We start from the raw sequence: 21,081 nt of genomic DNA, 5'->3' as shown, positions 1-21,081 counted from the left end.
ATTTATCTTTCAGGATTTTAATGTTCAGGCCGAGAGGCACTTTTGAATTAAGGCCCTCCTGTGACCGGTATATTAGTTTAATAATCAATGCATTATGATAATGAAACAGTTTATAGATGAGATGTAGTCGTTTTTTAAAAATTCAGTATTCATTAAGATTGATCAACTTCCTAAGTGAATTACTGTTTTCCTAATAGTCTTTGAGAACTCGAGCTAGGATGACAATAAGAAATGTAATTCTGTCTAGTTTTTATATTTTTTCCAGACTTGTGTTTCATGGTGGGCATTAATCGCTGATTTTATTTTTGTTTTCCCATGATAAGTGGTTCTCCTCTCCTACCTCCTAGGTACTGAATTTGTTTCTTGAATATTTATTTATTTTTTGAGATGGAGTCTCACTCTGTTGCCCAACTGGAGTACAGTGGCTCTGTCTCAGCTCACTGCAACCTCTACCTCCTGGGTTTGAGTGATTCCCCTGCCTCAGCCTTCCAAGTAGCTGGGACTATAGGCATGCAACACCATGCCAGGCTAATTTTTGTAATTTTAGTAAAGACAGGTTTTCACCGTGTTGGCCAGGCTGGTCTCGAACTTCTGACCTCATGATCTGCCCACCTCGGCCTCTCAAAGTGCTGGATTATAGTATAGGCGTGAGCCACTACGCCTGCCCTCTGAATTTGTTTCTCTAACAAAATTAATGGTTAATGTTTATGTGATGTTAAAACTCAAAGAAAATATGCTTTATCCCACTTCTGACCCCCCACCCACTTAGTGCCTGTAGGGTGAATTGACATGGCAGTTCTTGCCAAGGAGGTTAAATGGAGATGAAAGTAGTGTTGCATGTTTTATGTTATATTTGCTAGTAGGGGATATGCTGACTCTTACTAAAAAACATCTTTAGAAATGTCCTATGCATTATAATTTAATCCAAGTCTCCAATATTGGTTTGGATGGTTTGCAGTACAAGCCAAGTAACCATTAAATAAGATTACATAACGCTGTGTTTTTAATTATCTGATATAATGTATGGATTGGTGGCTGGCTGACTGCCAAGTCATATTTAGTTGTTGATTACAAGAGGAAGCAGAGCAGAGGATTCAAGATTAAGGTGGTCCAGATTTGTGTCATGGTTGATAAAAGTTTTTTGTTGATATGTCAAAATGGCTTTATATCAATTTTGCCAATATTACAACTCTTAGTATTACTTAGAATAAATGTGGAGGATAAAATATATAAAGGGAGGATTATTACTTTACATTATGTACATCTGTTGGTAATCCACAAATCCTGGTGGCTTAAAATTTGATTTTGGGGGACCCTTATGGAAACGTTTCTGATTTGCTTGAATGTCACAGACTTGTAAAGTGAGAGAGTAAGAATGAGAATTGCAGAATTGTGTTTAGGTATGGAGCCTTCATGCTATAGTTTGTGATTTTCTGTTTCATCCACAGGAGGATGTGATTATTTACTTTTTAGTTTTTTATTGTTCTTTGTGTTACCAGTTTCTTTTTTGTTTTGTTTTATAAGAAAATGTGATGACTCACAGTGTTAGCTATGCCATTTCTGAGTTTTATACAGTGTATTATGATTAAAACTGACCCAGTGATTGTGAGTTCCAGGGTTTTGGCATTGGACATTAGTGACAGGCTTGTAGAGAAACTGCCGTGCCAGTTATCTGTGCTAGGTCCTAGGGGTAGAGAGGAAGAACACAGTCTGCAAGGGTGAGAAGCCCCTGCTCTCCTCCGTATTCGTCTGAGAATGAGTTTTCAGTTTGTAGATGCCCTCTTTCCTAAGGAACATCTTGGTTCTTCAAATATCCTGAAATATTTAGTGTTTGGATGGCTTAGATTTATTAAATCAGCCTGTGGACATTTTTGAGGCACTCGTTGGTACTGGGTCATGTTTGTAATCTCGATAGTAGTAACAGGTCAGAGACGGAGCGGTTATCAGTCCAATTTTTCAATTGTAGAAACCAAGATTCTGACAACTAAAGTGACTTGCCCACAGTGACATGCTTCTAATAATAAAATGTCAGAGTGAAGGGTCCAGCTTTGTTCTTTTACAGGTCCATTGTTTTTATCATGTCCTACTGACTCTCCGAGGTCTAAAGGGTTAAGTTACTCGTCCGCCTGTGATGGTACAGGTACGGACAGAAGGAGAATGAAAATGCTGGTCTCTTCGCGTGCATCTGTTTTTCCTCTAGCCTGTGCTGACTTGAAAGATAAATTATATAGCATCCATTTTTATACTTCCTTCTTCACATTTCTGCTCTAAGGTAAGTTCTCTGACCTTTTTCAGAATGGGTTGGATTGCCCATTTTCTGGTGTCACAGAACACCCAGTGCTTTTAGGGTGTGATCCCATCACACTGCCTCATTTGGGTCTTTGTTTTCCCTGGTAAAGAGTGAGTTCCTCGGAAGGCAGGGCCTGGTTTTCCTCTGTATTTTCAGCCCCTAGCGTAAGTCTCAGCACAGGGCCCTTGGGAACTCTAGTCTTCATTTCAGTGTTATGTGTTAATTATCATGAAGGGTGGCAGAATCAGAAAGAATATTTGGAATTCAGCAGTCAGTAAAGAGTTTTCCATCTTACGGCTTTAGAGAACCTGAATTGGGGAATTGGGGGTGGGGATGAAGTCTAACAGTTCTGCCCGTATCAATGACAGAAGGTTCTAAGTGAAATGCAGTGCTAAACAAGCAGAAAAACGTCCCAGAGCTCTTTAAGTGTGGCTGAACAGTAGGGATCCTTCTCCAGGAGATAATGAGAAGATGCTGTCAGATCTGCTTTGAATCAGATGTTTATTTACTTTCATTCCTTCTTAAGGAATTTATGAGATCACTGCACTCTCATCAGTTAGCTCTCCTTCTCTGAAATCCTAATGATATTTCTGACAATAGATTGAAAACAGAGTTTTGGAAGCCCTAGTCATGTGCCAAATAAGGCTTCTTACCTGAGAGAGTTAATCCGCATTTTAGATGCCTAAGGGAAACCCAAAAAGCCAGAGGAGCAATTGAAGCCGCAAATTGAATGCTGACAGCAACTTTGATATCAAAAGCTCCATTTGCCTCTTGTCACCAGTCCCACTGAGTGGAGACAGAATGACTTACATCTTTTACCAAAACAATAGAAGGAGAGTGTTCTTGGCATTGGGGATAATGATTATTATAAAAGCTACCAAGTTGAGGGCTCTTCTGTGCCAGATGCTTTCTGTGCATTCTCTCTCATCCTCACCAGATCGTGCAAGGTAGGAGGTTTTATTCCCTGCATACCTCCTTTGCTTTTTTCACATAACGCCTCTAAGGCTCAAAAACACCAAGTAACTTGCCGAGTCAAGGTACACAGCTTATAAGTAGTCAGGCTGAAATTTTAAATCAAGTCTGCAGTGTTTTGTTAAGATACTTTAAGAAAAGAGATAAAAGGACAGAATTCAGCATTGTTGTTTTTAAATACAAGTTTCATTATAGTAGAAGCCTCTTAGGAATTTCCATTGGTGATGAATTTTTAAAAGAGGTTACTGAAAATGTGTTTTGCCAAAAAGGCAAGCTCACTTTTTTTTTCCCCTATGCTTTCCAGCAGTATTTTTCAGTCTTTGGTAAGCATTCACAGTAAGGATTTTTAAATATGTTTATATTTCAGTGACCAAAAAGAAAATAGACAAACATTCTGTGTAGAAAGTAAATGAAATTCTTTCTGAAGTTCTGCCCCTTGAAGGATTCTCCTAGACGTGCAGTGCTGTTTGTATTTTAATGCTTTATCACAAAAATGGTTGGGATATGATATCAGGGATATTGTCAGTGTATCGTATATTTGTAATTCTTTGTCTTCTAAAAATAGGTTCACAAAAGAAAAACAAGTATTACCACAGATGATGCTTTTGGCTTTCTAGAAGGGAGGAATATGTTTGAATATACTTGCCCTGCAATTGCTAAGAATAGCAGCTACCGTTTATCAAGAGCCTTTTTTTGGTTTACTTTCTTTATGTATGTCATTTCATTTAATTAGTTTAACAGTCTTAAAAGAGTAAGTCATTTTACCTTATTTTATAGATGAGAAAACTGAGGTCAGGAACGTCACATCATTTGCCTAAGGACACATAGCTAGTAAGCGGTGAACCAGGATTCAGATCTTTGTCTGCCCACCTGTGTGTACGACACTATGTAGGGTACCTGTTTGAAGCAGCAGCAGATAGGGGTGGAAGCTTTCACTGGATCTTGTGTTTCGTCTTTTACTTTTGTCAGGAATTTGGATTATGCAGTTCTTCAAATTAAATACGTGGTATTGGACCAGTGATCTGGTGAGCAGGGAAGATTGCATACTGTACAGAGGGCACACAGGAGCATGGCAAAATGCCATAGGAACTTTTTGACCAGTGGCAACATCTGCTGGGTGGCATTTACTTGGGAAACAGTTGTTCAGCAAGGAATGAGCTGGTGCAGAAAGGGACACATGATTAGGAGAGGTGACAGCATTCTAGTCTGTAACTCCCTGCAAGATACTTTATTTCTCAGAGCCTCAGTTTCCCTGTCTGTAAAATTGGGGACCTTATGCCTTCTTTGTAGGGATGCTGTTTAAGTACAGTGTCTAAGACATAGTAGTTGCTTAATAAACATTACCTCCTATTTTTTTAAATGTTCTAAGATGTGTGAGTATTGACATCGCTTTTCAGATGTGATGTATATAATAATAATTTAATACATAAATCATCTACTTTCATTTCTTGGGGCAATTTTATGTTGTGGGAATTATTTTAGTTTTCCAATCCAGGAAATATTAAAGGAGAAATTCAGTCTTTAGGAAGCTTCTTTCATTAATATCATGCACAAAATTAGCAACAGCTCTGATTGATTTTTATTATGCTATTCAAGACACAGCACCTGAAGCTTAAATTAACAAATGAAGCTTCCATAAACAGTTTTATGACTGCATATCTTAAAACATGTCTGGACAGCCAGCAGCCTCTCTCCACAAGCACAAGGTATCTTACTCTGAATTGGCAAGCTGCAAATTTCCATAACTTTGCACATTTTTGTAATTTTTCACCAATCAGCCCCTGCTGCTATTTTAAGGATTTGACTTTAAAAGGCGTTACTAGTGTATTATTGATGTTCTTCCTTGGTATGATAAAGGGCAAGAGTATGTGAGGGCACCCTTTTAAATATCTCTTTTTGACATCTATCTTATACCTAGGGTCACTGTTGATTCGAGCTCCCATGGGAGAAAATATAGAAACTATGATGAAGAAACTGGGCAGTTTTCATTTTCATCATTTTTCCTTATTACCTACTGCAACGTTTGTGCTGTTTGTGCTCTCCTTTTCCTCCACTAGATGGCGCTCCACATAGCTAGGTTACCCTCTTACGCAGCTATTTCTGAACTGAAATGAGTCTTGATCGATAAACGTTCATTGCTTTTTATTTTTATGCATTGGTATTTTTCATATTTCTAATATCTTAAGAGGAATACTTGTTAATCAATATTTGCAGAAAGCCATGACTTTTTTTGTAGCCACCATTTCTCAAGTGCCTAAGGTATGCCTGGCACTGTATAGGTAGGTTCTTCACACCTTTCTTCCTTTAATCCTGTGACTACCACGTGAATTTACTTTTGTTGTTCTGCTTTTACAGGTAAGAAATGGAGGTTAGAGGGATTTATAACTTGTTCAGGGTTATAAAGCTAACATATTATAGGAATCAGTGTGCCCTAAAGAAAAATATATTCCAAAAGCATTAAATTGAAAGCTTTTGTCAAAGAACTTGTTAGGATAGTCTGACTTTTGGTTACTGGCCATTGTAATATGTTTATTTTTGGGGAAAATTATACTCCTCACAGTTAATTGCTTTGGAGTATGTAAGTCAAATTCCCAAATATGATTTGTGTAAGGAAGCACACAGTAGTAACAAAAGATTTGTCAGTTGGTATGGAAGTTTCTGCTTCCTCTTGCCTTCTGTTTACTGACTTGAGTGGGCTGAGACTTGATGAGTACCACGTATCAGATGTGGGAAGAATTTTGGACAAAGCCACGTTTCCTGTTTTAGTAATTTTTGGCAGGGCTGAGTACTGTTAATGAGTGCTCAGGATTTAAACAATTTATACTCTTGAGGGGTTTTCACTTTATTCATTTATGGACCTGTGAGTTCTGGACCATGACTTTACCTCACTGAGCCTCTGTTCCCTCATCTGCACATGGCAGGATGCCATCCCAGTGGTTGTCATACATTTCAAAACAACCAAAAGAATATACTTGGATTGTTTGTAAGAGGAAGGATAAATGCTTGAGGGGATGGGTACCCCATTTCCCTGATGTGATTGTTATGCATTGCATGCCTGTATCAAAATATCTCATGTACCTCATTAATATGTACACTTACCATGTCCCCCAAAATTAAAAATAAAAAAAAAGATTAAATGACAGTTATTTCATATTTGTGTAATTTCACTATAAATTTTTAACGTAGAATATATTTGTTGCATCTAAGATGAGATTATTACACTTATATTTCTGTTCCTCATATATCATCTTTTATATGTGAATTCTGTACCTCAGCCTTTGGTTAGCTCCCAGTGTAGTGAATTATCTGCTCGAAATTTTTTTGTTTTTGTTCTTTTAGGGCTAGCTTCTCCTACTTACCTGTGCTGCCTATGTTCTTACTTTAAGTTTGGGTGTGTTCAAAAAATATAAACAAGTCAAACACTTAGAAAAATGATCTCTCTCTCTCTCTCTCTCACTCTGTTTTTTTTTTTTTTTTTCCTTGCCTACCATGTGTAAGCCACGGGTAATTGAAAATGATACTGAAATCAGATTCAGACTATTTGGCAAAAAAGATCAGTTCAGAACACAGATTTTTAAGTCAGACAAAGTTGGGTTCATCTCTCAGCTGTGCCACTTCTTTGTGTTTTGACCTTGGATACATGAACCCCTCTCAGCCTCACTTCAATGTCTGGAAAATGGTGATTAAACAAAAAAAACAAAGAGAAGAAAATGGCCTGTGGAGTTCTGTGGGGTTTCAGTGAGATGTGTGTGAAGAGTCGTTTAGTGTCGTGCCTGGCATGTAGTAAGTACAGAGGAAATGGTTGCTGCTGCCATCATTGCCATTATCACCATCATTTTTTAATCAAATAGTTTCTAATCCAGTGGAAGAGACAAACATGTAGACCGAACAATTTTAGGAATGTGTTAAATGCTGTGGTAGAAGAATGCACGGAGGTTTTGGGGACTCCGAGGATGACATCTGGCTTGTCCCAGGGTCAGGATGGGCTTTTTTGAGGAGTCTTGTTCAAAGAACCATTAACCAATACAGAGATCATTGCAAGACAAAGGAAACCACTGGGGCAGCAAGGTGTAACTTCCTGCCTCCTCCAGATGATAAATTTCGCCTCCTGTGTTCCCATAGCATCGTGGTATTCCTACTGTAGTTGTTTACCTGTCTGCTTCCTTCCTCCTCCTTCCCCCTTTTAAGAACTTTATTTCTTCTTCCTGGGATTAAAAAATTATTTGGAAAGAATGTTAAACTTACAGAGGAATAATGCTGTGCAATCCTGTGTACCCATTTGCCAGGATTCCCGGTTGAGATTTTGCCGTCTTGGTTCCATCATCCTGTGTGTGTGTGATGTGTTTCATGGCTCCTTTGAGAGTCAGGTATGTGTAATATGGTCTCTTTACCCCTGAATACTTAAACACCTTGGCGTGTATTTACTAAAGATGAGGGCCTTCCCATTCATAACTGTAGTACAATGATCCAAATTAGGAAGTTCAGCAACCACACAGTGTGGTTACCTCATCTACAGCTCACATGCTGATGGCACCCCTTGTTCCGGTTTTGTCTTTTACAGGATACAATTCCAGATCACACATTTTGTATAGTGTCAGGCCTCTTTAGTGTTTTAGTTTGTGGTAGCTGCTTTGTCCACCTTTGCCTTTCATGATAGGCATTTTGGAAAAGTATTCAAGGCCAGTTTTTTGTAGAATGCCTCTCCATGTAGTTGCCTGATGTTTCCTTAAAATTCGGTTTATGTCAGTCTGTCGTGACAGGAATGCCACTGAGGTGATGGTGTGTCCTTCTCAGTCCCCCATACCTTGAGCACACAATGTCTGCATCGTTTCTGGTGAGAACTTCAGTCACTTGCTTAAGGTGCCGCCAGTTTTCTCCTCTGTAAAATCTCTACTTTCCTTTTGTAATTATTACTTCTCTGAGGAGATACTTTGACACTATGTAAATATCCTGCTCCTCGTTAACCTCTCCCTTACAAGTTTTAGATCCATTAACATTTCTTACCTGAATTATTACTATGATTGTTGTAAAATGGTAATTTTCTAACAGTCATTCCGTCTACATTTACTCGTTGATATTCTACTGAAAAGGAATCGTTTCCCCTCCTTTCTCCCTTTCTCTCTTTTTCAATCCCTCTTTCCCTCTTTCTTATTCTATCTTATCTGTCTTCTAAATTTATGCATTTTTCTTTAATTTGGTGGGTTATAATCCTTTATTATCACCGTGTAAATTGAAGCTCAGATTGTTTAAGATTTGGCCATTGGGAGCCTTGTGCTCTGGCTCCTAGGTCCATTTGAGAGGATCATTCTGTAAGTGGTGTTAGGTTTTGGTTGGTTGTTTTTTTTTTTTTTTTTGAGACAAAGTCTTGCTCTGTCACCTAGGCTGGAGTACAGTGGTGTGATCTTGGCTCACTGCAACCTCAGACTCCAGAGTTCAAGTGATTCTCCTGTTTCAGCCTCCAGAGTAGCTGGGATTACAGGCACGTGCTGCCATGCCCTGATGATTTTTGTATTTCTAGTCGAGATGGGGTTTCGCCATGTTGGCTTGGTTGATCGCGGACTCCTGACCTCAGGTGATCCCCCCCACTCCCCCTTCTTGGCCTCCCAAAGAGCTAGGATTACTGGTGTCAGCCACCACGCCCAGCAGTATTTTTTTAACGATCTGTAACAGCTTCTTGTTCCATGCTCATCATGTGCTTGCTTGCCCTAGCCCTTGAATCAGCCATTTTTTCCCAAAGGTGCCCTGGTTCCTTTAGTGTGGAATGCTGTTTAGAAGCCAGGATTTGGAGTGCTGGTGGTCATTGCTTTCAGGCTGTTTCATCAGACAGCTGGGAAGTAGATACCTATCTATGGCTGTACTTTCATTGTCTTTATGCTAAACTCTAAGCCTAAGGCCAGCAAACTTTTTCTGTAAAGGCTAAAGAGTAAATATTTTGTGTGCATTCAACTCAACTGCTGACGTTGTAGCAGAAAAGCAGCCATATCCATGGCTACGTAAATGAATTAGAGTAGTTGTGTTCTGATAAAACTTTATTTGTAAAAACAGGCAGTGTGCTGGATTTGGCCGTGGGCTGTGGTCTGCTTACCCTTCCCCACTCTCACCTGAGAAACTAGGGGACCAAGCTTTATTACCAAAATTAGTAAAATTCATTTGTACTCATGCCATCCACAATAGGGACACAATAAAAGTTATTTGCATGAATGAATGAATGAATGAATAATTTGGGGCTCTTTCTGTTGCAGACCTCTCCTGGATCTTTTGGACATCAGTGTCTTATGACTTGTCAATTTATTGAGGTCCTTATTTAAAGACAAAGGTTTTTAAAAACATTAATGTACACAATATGCAAAGTAATACTGAGAAAAATTATTTTATAAACTTGCGAGGGTATTTTTCTTGTCATGATGAAATAGTTGCTTTTCCTTAATGAAAGCATCTCTCGAGGCATAGACATACTGCAGGCAGAAGACGTGACCCCGACTTTGGTCTGGTGTCTCTGGCATTCTTTGTAGGCTCAGCTGAGCAGCAAGACTCCAGCACCAATCAATTGGGTGAAAAATTTCAAAGTTACACCCTTTTATTGTCTCAGAATAGATTTGTTTCTTCAGTTTTTTAAATGTAATTTATTGCTCTAATTTATTCAAAAAAGGATTTTATTACAGCAGTGACAAATCCGGGAGTGATCCCATTCTCAGAGAACAGTATGCCATTAGGAAGGACCACCTATTGTTAATGCACAGAGACTGCCATCAAGGGCATGTTTGACACTGAAAGACACCAGGTACTAGAGAACATCACAGTGGATACCAGAAGCTTGAGCATAAAGATGCGTGTTCATTCCATTTAAAGTGTCTCTGATAACTCTAAAATAAATTAGGCTTTAATTACTGCTTACATTTTTATCTAATTTCAAAAATTGGAAAGTTGATTTTAAACCTGCTGGTGCGTGGCTTCTCTGGTGATCAGCGGGCCATTCCTAGTCTGTGAGAAGCAGCCTGAGGTTCTGCTTGCTCCTTCCTCTAGAATTCAAAGGAATGGTTTAATGTTCTGGGTCACAAAGCAATCCTTGGCTCTGTGAAGCGTCCTTGTGTGATCATATGGGAAACCGAGCTTCCTTCCTCCCTTGGCTTTTATGCTCTGGGTCTCAAAGTGCCTTATAGAATTTCTATTAAATAAGTTTTATTGTTTTTTGTTTTGTTGTTTTAACCTGAAAAGTACTAAAGTGTCTCGTTCTTTCTCTCTTAGACTCATGAGGAATTTCTCCTCCTTGATATGCTGCCCATATTATTTGGTGTACCACCAATTCAGAACCAACAGCGATAATTCCCTGCCCTGGGCTATAGGGTTTATAATAGCTTCAGAGAATAAAGAGACAAAAATGTCATGCCATTAACAGTCAATTGATTGTATTCTGGATTGTATTTTTCTCATCTCTTTCCCCCCGTGGTCAGGGTTTTGCTTCTTTTTTTTTTCTTCCCCCCCACCTGAGACAGAGTATCGCTCTGTCGCCCAGGCTGGAGTGTAATGATGTGATATCAGCTCACTGCAACCTCCACCTCCTGTGTTCAAGGGATTCTCCTGCCTCAGCCTCCCAAGTAGCTGGGATTATAGGCACTTACCACCGCGCCCAGCTATTTTCTGTATTTTTAGTAAAGACGAGGTTTCACCATGTTGGCTAGGCTGATCTTGAACTCTGAGCTCAGGTGATCTGCTCACCTTGACCTCTGAAAGTGCTGGGATTACAGGCGTTAGTCACCCCGCCCAGCCGGGTTTTGCTTCTTAAATGGGTAAAGGATGTGTTGCTACCTGTGGTAATAGTAACCTTGAATAGCTTCAGTTTCTTCATCTATGAAAAGGTCATGAGAGAATCTGTGTAGCGTGTCTGGCATATCTGTAGGTACTCAAAAGTTAATTAGGCTACCAGGGCAAGTTTTCTTGTTTTCCTCCTTCCTGGAGCCCAGCATGGAATATTAGATACAGAATTGATATTCATTGTTTACTCCTTGAAATGTTCAATTAGAAGAATGCTTGTGAATGCATTGTTTACTCCTTGAAATGTTAAATTAGAAGAATGTTAATTTCAATAAAGGGTCCGCAGCAGAAAGTTGTCCTTTAGGTTTGGAGACTGAGCATTAAGGCAAATTCAGGTTTCAGAGTTTTAGACACTTTCAGGAAATCACTATTTAGACTTCTGGGGGAAACACCCCTAAGAGAAGACTGGTAAGGTGTCTATTTCTCCACAGTCTTTCCCATTAGATTGGAGGAGTTGTAGTTATTTCTCCCCACATTCAGTAAGGATTACATGCTTAGGCTAGGCTAAGTGCTGGGATGCAGAGCAAAGTAATACTTTATCCCTGCTTAACTAGTGTTCAGCTCAGGGGGAAGCAGCCAAATTAAAAGACATGTATATTGTAGGGTGGGAAGGGCCGTGATAAAGACAAGCGCACAGGCCACTGTGGTGCTGCATAGGAGCTATGTTGTTCCAATTCGGGGAGGGAATGGGGACTTGCATGTGGCTCCTGATGCCGTGGTAGAAACATCCTGGGCTCCAGAGTGTGATGTAGCTAATGAAAGTTCACTTCTCAAAGTCTCTTTGATTAGTATTAAACCATAGCATCTCTGAGCACAGCGGGGCCCCCTGTCTGGCTTACTGTGTGCAGGAAATGTGTTCCTGTTCTCTTTGCTCGCTCTCTGTGTTCCAGCTGTTAGGGTAGTACCATCCTCTGTGCATGCAGCATTGCATTTATCACACTGCAATCATGACGATTGGGTGGGAGTTGTTTCTCCCGTGAGAATCCAACTTTCGTACAAGCAGGGAATCTGACGCATTACCTTTGATTCCTTCTCCAGTCCTCACTGCGGTACCTGGGAGATAGTGGGCACTCAGTAAGTGTGTGTAGAATGAATAGCCAATTGGTCTCAGCTTCCTCATCATGGATTACAGCAATGAATTCATTCTTTCAGAATGCAAGTGAAAGAAGATTGAAAAATTAGAACTTCTGGATACTGATTTTGAGGAGAGATCTGCCATTTTTCAGATAGGTATGCCAGGAGTGTTCACTCTGTGGCAGTGTGGGCACTAGCCTTGGCTCTGACTCAGACTTAATTGGAGGTACCCCTCTGTCACGGAAGAGTTATTGGGCCCAGGCATATACCTTCATTGCTCTAAACTTCAGGTTTTTACTTTGAAAAACAGGCGTGACACTACCTCCCAGACACAGTGAGGATTCAGTGACCTCCATCAAAATGGTGCCTACTAGAGTCCAACCTCCAGAGACCTGGGGCATTTATTCCCTCCTGGGTCTTCAGTGCCCAGAGCTGTGCCTGTCGTGCAGTAGACACACTACTTTTGTTGAATGATGTGTGTGAAGGCTCTTCATAGTCGTGTTATTTGGAGAATAAGACAGATGTGGAGTGTGTGGAGAAACGGGACAAGAGGAGTAGACAGAGACTAGGATGAAGGGGCTCACACATGGCTAGGGAATATGAATGTGTTTTCAGGTTCTGGATCATAGTTGAAGGATGTCATGCAAGGCAATGGCATGGTCAGCTCTGGTTTAGATGAATCGTTTCAGGGTACTTAACAGGGAGGTTGAAACATTTTGTGTTATGTGAGTTCAGAGTTATACATGGTCTTTCTGGACACTAGCCTTACTAAAATGCACTGCCCTGCATTTGAAGCTGTGGCTGAGGATGAGATCACCCAGGGAATGTGTGGAATGAAAAGGGAGAAGGACAGCAGAGGGATCCTTGTGGCTCTGTCACCATCGAAAAGTTGGGTAGAGGAAAAGAATCCCTCAGTTCTTCCTTTCCTTGTTTACTTAGGGTGACTAACTTTATAACTGAATTCTGTAAATTACCCTTAAAACTGTTTATTTGAAAAGGTTTTTTTTTTTTTTTTTTTTTTTTTGGTGATGCATTTTTTAAGTAGGTGTCTCAAAACTCATTGCTAGTGCTGCTACCTGTGTTCTTCTTGAGCCCTAAGCTGATGAGAATTTGGAGGAGCCCTTTTGGTACAGAGAACTCAGCAAGTATGTGGAATAGCTGGTGAATCACAGGTCCTCCATCTGGAAAGCTTCCTGACTCCTCAAAGCTTCTCTTCATCGGTGACCATGTGGCTTCCAAGTTGACTTTGACTTGGTTTGCACTTTCCCAGCACACTTCCCAATCTGATGATGTGTTGTGGCTTCCCATCTGCACCACCACATGCATGCCGAAATTGGTGCTTTCATTCTGAATGTTTCTGGGGAGAGTTGCTACTTCATCTGGTAGTGGTCGGGCTCGGATTTTCATATCCTGAATATGAATCCTGTTGCTTAATAAGGGCCTAGGTCATGCCTTGGGGATATACCGAGGATATATGTGGAGTGCAGAGGCAACATTCTAGACAGATATACACTTTTTATTATTAACAAATTTTGGCCACAACCTTTGGTGTATAAACTGCCAGATTTCCCCAGCTCCTTTCACTGGGCTTTGGACAGGAGCAGGGTCACTTGTCTGCTTCAGGCTGCCTTTCTCTTGGGTTGCACCTCAGTTCTTATTTATTTTTTGAGTGGGGCATAGGGACCTCATCCAGAATGGGTAGGGCTCAGGGGTTTTCTTATTGCAATGGCAACAGGATAAAAACAGGCTGAAAAAGGAGAGTTTCAGGAGAAAAGCCCAGAAAAGGTCTCCTCCTCAGAAGACAGCCTTTAAGTCTCTTGCCTATTGCATGGAAGCTCCATCTTCTAGCACTCAGGCACAGTCTGATCTTCCAGCGGAGTCCGCGAAGTCCATGAGAATGGCCGCTTTTCTCGCTCGTTGCTGCTGCTGTTACAGTTTTGAGAGAATAGCAGGATCCTTGTTGTCCTCTAGAGACTTGAGTCTGTCACTAACATGTTTTAAGTTCCTTTGCCCCTAGACCATACCAGGAATTAGTGATTTGTCAGTTCATAGTTCACAATCTCATAGTTCATTTAATTCACTTTAAAGTTGTCAGTTTCTTTGTAAGTAACCTGTAAAAGACACCTTTCCAGAACAGGAGCCATCTTTTTGAAAAAAAAAAAAAAATTCTGAATAAACTTTTCTAAGTATCTGGATTTGGATTCCATATTTGGAGAGAAAATGTTGGTCCCAACTCACATTACATTTACATAAAGAGAGCAGTATTTCTTCTGATTAAACCAAATCCCGATATTCGCAATAGATTTCATACCACAGACTTTGCCTTGAAGCCTAACATATGCAGTATGCTTGAAGCTAACCAGCTGCCCGGTGGAAGTTTGCAGTATGTCTTGTTTAGTTTCTCAGAATTCAGACCTCATTTGAGTTGGCTGAGTCTCGTAAACTCAGGCACTTCTATGCAATGTGTTATCTCTTAATCATTTTATTTAACACCATTGGCCCAAAATGTTAATGAGCCAGTTTATATTGTTTAATCTTCTCTAAATTCTTTATGGCAAAGCCTTGAAATCAAGCACTGTTAAGAACATCACTCATTCAATTTAGTTCAATAAGGAGTGACTCTCTTAAGAGATTTCATTTTAGGATGAAGTGTATCTGTGTAGAAAAAAATATGGTTTTTTTTCAAGTTTCAGATTCAAATGTTCTTTGAGACCTATTGGAAATAAAATGGAAAAATGAGGTGAGAGTATATTGGTTTTCTATGGCTGCCATAACATAACAAATAATTGCCACAAATTTGTTGGCTTTATGACCATAGGGTCCTGGAGCTCAGAAGTTCGCATGGTTCCCACCCGCTCACGTAAAGGTGTGGGCCCTGCTACCTCCTTTCTGGCCTCAGGGGAGAGTCTGTGCCTGAGCTTTTTCAGCTCTGGATGCCCCTCACATTCCTCAGCTTGTGGCCCCTTCCTCCAACTTCACAGCCAGCAACTCCAGGCTGAATCTTTTCACTCTGCCATCTCTTCTCTCCTCTCTGTTCCACCTTTCTTTTCCATTGTAAGGTCCTTTGTGATGACATCGGGCTTGCCTAGATAATCCTGGATAGTCTCCCCACCTTAATGCTAGGTGGTTACCAACCTTAGTTCCATCTGCAGCCCTAATTCTCCTTTGCCATGCGACTTAACATTTACAGGTTCTGGAGGTTAGTGTGTGGATGTCTTTGGGGAGCCATTATTCTCCCTACCAGAGGGATGACTGGGTGTGGCAAAAAACTGACGTTTATCAAGTGCCTAGTGTATCTTCAGCAGTTTTTTTTTTGAGATGGAGTTTCAATCTTTTGCCCAGGCTGAAGTATAGTGGTATGATCTCAGCTTACTGCAACCTCTGCTCCCCGAGTTCAAGTCATTCTCTTACCTCAACCTCCTGAGTAGCTGGAATTGCAGGAGCCTGCCACTATGCCTGGCTAATTTTTGTATTTTTAGTAGAGACAAGGCTTTGCCTTCTTGGCCCTGCTGGTCTCAATTTCCTGACCTCAGGTGATCTACCCGCCTTGGCCTCCCAAAGTACTAGGATTGTAGGTGTGAGCCACCATGCCTGGCCTTCAGCCTGGTTTTAAAACTCAAATTATACATCAGGGTCCTAGAGACATTAAATGACTTGTCAGTGTCACATAATTATTAATAATAATGAGCTGTGATTTGTTGAGTTCTTGCTAAGTGTCAGATCCCATGTCAGGAGATTTACAGGCCATATTTTTCCCAAGCCTCAATATACCCCTCTGAGATGCATAACATAAATTACATTTTACAAGTGAGAATGCAGGCTCTTCTAAAAATTGTAACTGATGCACTGTCACATGGCTTGCTGATAGCTGAATGCTTGGGCTTCATGAGTCTGATTCCCAAACCATGCTGTTTCTACTAAATTACAGTGGATTAAAATGGAAGGGCCTTATGGAGCTGCTTTGTCTTGCCGCCCACATCACAGTGCAGTCTTATCTGGACGATCTGGGTAGTGTTCACAGTGCCTCTCAGGGTATTTGTCAGGTTATTTGGTATCACATGTCAAAATGACCAGGTAGTTAATCAATTGACTTGACAAATTTTCTTTGTTTTCCTTCTATCCTCCCATTTTTATTAGTAAGGATATATTGTGCCCCTTTAACTACTGCATTTGATTTTTGTCAGTGTTTCTCATCCTAATATGCTGCCGTCTGGGAAGTGGAAACCAGTGTCCTTGCACTTACTTTCCCTTCTGCCTTTTCTGTGCTAGGTGCCTTGTGTTATGTGATGCTCCTTTTAGCTAATAACACTGTTAGCATCGAGTAGGTGGGGAAACTGAGCATCAGAAAGTCTAACTAATAATGCTCAAGGCTATGTAGTATGTGGTGGAGCAAGAACTTCAGTTTGTGTCTATTTGTTCTCAGGGGTCTATAACTCACGGCCTCAAAAACTTTTAATGTTTGGTGGGTAAAAACATTGTAAAAATACAGAGTAAGAGTTAACGGTAAATGACATTGAAAGATGGGAGTAGAGGAAATGTTGAAAGGCAGTAACTGTTTGCTAAGTGAATTATACCAGCCATTGATAGAGTAAGAGTTCAGAAGAGAAAGATTATTTTAGGTTGTGGTCATTGGTGATGGCTTATGAAAGAGAAGAAATTATTATTTAATTTCCATATAATTTGTTCTGGGATATTTATAATCAGAAAAAAAATGTAATAATGACAATGATAACCACGATTTATTGCACACAAAATTCCAGGATCTATTTTTGAGGTCTTTTCATACATTATTTAATCTTTGAAACAATGTATATAGATTATATACAGATACATATAGATAGATACAGCCATATAGATAGATAAAAATATCTGTCTTATAGATAGATTTTGTTTCATAGATACTGAAACTAAGCCTGAGAAATTAAACTTAAGTTTAATTAAACTAAGCCTGAATTAAACCTAAACTAAATTAAACTAAGCCTGAGAAATTAAATTTGCTAATATGTAGCAGGGTTTGCTACATAAAACTGAGCTCTGCTTTGACTTCAAAACCTGTGCCTTTTTTGCTGTGCTGTAACAGCTGCATCTTCTTCACGTTCACAGATTTGTGCTTCAGTTCTGCATATTGATTCAACATGGTTGAATCATTTCATAAACTTGAAACAATTTCATAAAATATTGGAAATAAGTTTCAATATTTCCAATTTGAAATAATTTCATAAAATATTGGAAAGATATAGAGAAGGAAAATAAAAGTTTCTGACATAATAAATAAGCAAATGTAAAATGTGCGTGACTTATATTGACCCTGATGAGCTCAGTGACTTGAAACTGTCTAGGAGTTGATTGAATTATTTTTTTCCATTGATATCTGCAGTAGGTTGAATTGTGGCCCCTAAACATGTCCTTATCTTATTCTTCACAGTTTGTGAATGTTACCTCATATGGTAAAAGGTGCTTTGCAGAAATGATGAAAAGTCTTGAGATCAAGAGATTATCCTGGATCATTTGGGTGGACCTGTTACCACAGTGGTCTTCATAAGAAGGATGTGCAGGAGTCAGAGTCAGATAGAATGCAGTATCACAACAGAAACAGATTGGAGTGATGTGGCCACAAGCCATGGATGCTGTAGTTTCCAGAACAGCCCCAGTGCCTGTCCATGGCTTGTAAGGAACCGGGTGCACAGCAGGAGGTGAGTGGCCAGTGAGTGAGCATTACCACCTGAGTACCACCTCCTGTCAGATCAGATGGGCATTAGAATCTCACAGGAGTGTGAACCCTGTTGTGAACTGTGCATGTGAGGGATCTAGGTTACATGCTCCTTATGAGAATCTAATCCCCCTGCACTCCCATCTGTGGAAAAATTGTCTTCCATAAAACTGGTCCCTGCCACCAAAAAGGTTGAGGACTGCTATTCTAAAGATGGGAAGGACAAGGAAAAGGATTAGAGCCTCTAGAAGGAATGCTGCCTTACTGTTCTGGAGGCCGTTTTAGATTTCTGGCCTCCAGAACAGTAAGATAATACATTTTTGTTATTGTATTAAACCACTGAGTTTGTAATAATTTGTTACAGTGACAACAGGAAACTAATAGAATGGCCTTAAATAATTATGAACTTTTTAACAATAATAGTTGGAGACTTTAATACTTCGCTTTCAATAATGTATACAACAACTAGGTAGAAAATTAGTAGGGAAATAGTAGATTTGAACTAGACTCAACAGATATCTGTGGAATCTGCCCTCCAGTAACCACAGGAAATGCATTTTTCTCAAGTGCACATGAGAAAAATGTGCACTTGAGAACACAGGAGATGTTCTCCAGGATAGACTATATGCTAGTTCATGGAACATGCCTCAGTGAATTTTAAAGGATGGAAATTGTGCAAAAGATGTTTTCCAACCACAGTGGAATGGTATTAAGGATCAATAACAGAAAGAAACTTGGGAAATTCAAAAATATGTGGAAATTAACAGACTCCAAAATAACCAGTGAGCCAAAGAAAAACTTACAAGTGAAATTAGAAAATGTTTTGACATAAATGAAAATGAAGACACTGCATATCAAAACTTAAGAGATGCAGCCAAGCAGTACTTAGAGGAATATCCCTATATCAAAAATAAAGGGAGGTCTCCAATCACTTACCTAACCTTCCATCTTAAGACACTGGAGAGCAAATCTAAAAGAGCAGATGAAGGAAACAACACAGGTTAGAATAGAGATTAATCAAATAGAGAATAGAAAATTAATAGAGAAGAGTCAACAAACCGAAAGTTGGTTCTTTGAAAAGATCAACAAAATTGACAAAACTGTAGCTACACTGACTAAAAAGAAAAGAGAGAAGACTTATGTTCTGTAGATGTCTGTTACGTGTAAAATTGGGAATGAAAAAAGAGGACATTGCTATTAACCTTATAGATACAGAAAGGATTCTCGGGAATACTGTGAACAATTATATGCTAATAAATTAGGTAAGTTAGATGAAATGAACAAATTTCTTGAAGGACACAAATAACTGAAACTTGAAAATCTGAATATATTGCTTTATAAATTGAATTGGTAAACAACAGCAGCAAAACCTACTCCCTAAGAAAAGCCCAGATATCCAGATGGCTTCACGGGTAAATCCTAGCAAATATTGAAGGAATAATTCTTCACAAACTTTTTCAAAAAACAGAAGAGGAAGGATTGCTTCTGTCTTAGTCCTTTGGCATGCTATAACCAAATTTCTTAGACTGAGTAATTCATAAGCAACAAAAATTCATTGCTCAGAGTTGTGCAGGGTGAAAAGTCCAAGATTAAGGTGCTGAGAAATTCCATGTCTGGAGAGCGCCTGTTCCTCATGAATAGCACCTTCTATGTGTTTTCACATGGGGGAAGGGTGAAAGGGCAAACAGGCTCTCACAAGCGTCTGTTGACACTAATCCCATTCATGAGGGCAGAACCCTTCTGACTTAATCACCTCTTAGAGACCCTACTTCTTTGTACTGTCACCTTGCGAGTCAAGTTTCAACATATGAATTTTGGTGGGACGCAAACATTTAGACCATAGAAGCTTCCCAACTCATTCTTTGAGGCCATTATAACCTGCATCCCAAGTCAGAAAAAGATGGCACAAGAAAACTACACATCAGTATCTCTTATGAATTTAGATGAAATTATCTTCAACAAAATATGAGTAAACCAAATCTAAGAACGTATAAAAAGGGAAGATTATGCACCATGACCACGTGGGATTTATCCTAGGAATGCGAGATTGGGTTAGTATTCAAAATCAATTAATAGAATACTTCATGTCAAAAGAATAAAAGACAGAAACCTCCTAATCATTTCAGTGGATAAAGAAAAAAGCATTTAACAAATTCTGACCTCTTTCCTGATAAAACAAAAACACCTAACAAATTAGGAATAGAAAGGAACTTCTAAAGGTAATAAACTGCAATAGATAAAAACCCACAGGAAATGTTACATTTGTGGAAGACTTTCCCACTATGATCAGGAAGAAAGCAAAGATGTTGTCTTCGACACTTCTATTCACCATTGTCTTGGAAACTGTCAGGGCAGCTGGGGAAGAAAGTGAAAGGCATGCACATTGGAAAGGAAGAGGTACACCTAAGTCTTTGTAGGTGGTTATCTTGTGTGCAGAAAGCGAGGAATCCACTAAAACACTGCTAAAACTAATTAACTTTAGGCCCATCCCCTTTGAATTTAAAGTTGAATGTTTCTTCTGATAATAACTGTAGTGTGTACTTGACTGGATTAAAGTTTCCAAGGTTCTCTTCTGTTTTGCAGAACGCTGTATAACTGCCACCTATACAAATGCCTAGTACATGTAAGGCACTCTACATACTTGAATGAATGCTTATTATAGAAAAAAAAATGGAAGACGTAAAAAAGTAGAAAAGAGAAATGTGCTCCCCATAAAGCAATCAATTTAAGATAACTATTGGTTATATTTTAGACAGTTTTCATCAATTTCATTCTTCATATGAAATTTTATATTCTTTATAGTTTAATATTCTGTCATAGTGATTTTCTTAAGTCATCAGACAGTGGTGAATACTGTTTTTCATAGCTGTGTAGTAGTTTATGTTGTATATGTCATCATATTGTTAACTGACTCTTCACTAATAAGCATTAATCTAAATGATTAATAATCTCAATTTGTCTGTTATGTCTTTACACACTGTTCATCTCTGCTCTTACCTTGAACACATTAAAAGCCTGAATTGACCTCCTAACCACCAGCACTATTCTTCTCCCTTTTTAGATTTGCAGTTTAAAAGGTAGCAGTGCAATAAGCAAATCCATTGAAGTTATTCCTTTGTTTAAAAATTTTTCGGCCAGGCGCGGTGGCTCACGCCTGTAATCCCAGCACTTTGGGAGGCTGAGGCGGGTGGATCACGAGGTCAAGAGATCGAGACCATCCTGG

At 39.4% G+C, this 21,081-nt stretch overlaps 1 protein-coding gene across 21 annotated transcripts in view; it reads left to right on the top strand.

Moving 5' to 3' along the window:
• Window positions 1-21,081, top strand: part of KHDRBS3 (KH RNA binding domain containing, signal transduction associated 3) — a 196,766-nt gene that overhangs the window by 4,069 nt on the left and 171,616 nt on the right. For 4 of the 21 annotated variants that reach the window (XR_013528084.1, XM_035277019.3, XM_078353126.1 and 1 more), the window contains exon 1: window positions 2,129-2,272. The exons of 13 other annotated variants lie outside the window; for them this stretch is intronic. Coding sequence is in view for 4 of the 8 variants with exons in the window: in XM_054246617.2 (XP_054102592.1) it covers window positions 17,696-17,841 (146 nt within the window). In the remaining 4 variants the exon portion in view is untranslated. Of the gene's footprint in view, window positions 1-2,128; window positions 2,273-17,573; window positions 17,842-21,081 lie in introns of those variants that run through there. 4 more of the 21 variants (XM_078353119.1, XM_078353123.1, XM_054246617.2 and 1 more) reach the window with 2 other exon arrangements.

This window comes from Callithrix jacchus, chromosome 16 (genome assembly GCF_049354715.1).
Source record: "Callithrix jacchus isolate 240 chromosome 16, calJac240_pri, whole genome shotgun sequence".
NCBI lineage: Eukaryota > Metazoa > Chordata > Mammalia > Primates > Cebidae > Callithrix > Callithrix jacchus.
The sequence above is the reverse complement of the archived record's forward strand: the minus strand, read 5'-3'. Positions and strand labels throughout refer to the sequence as shown.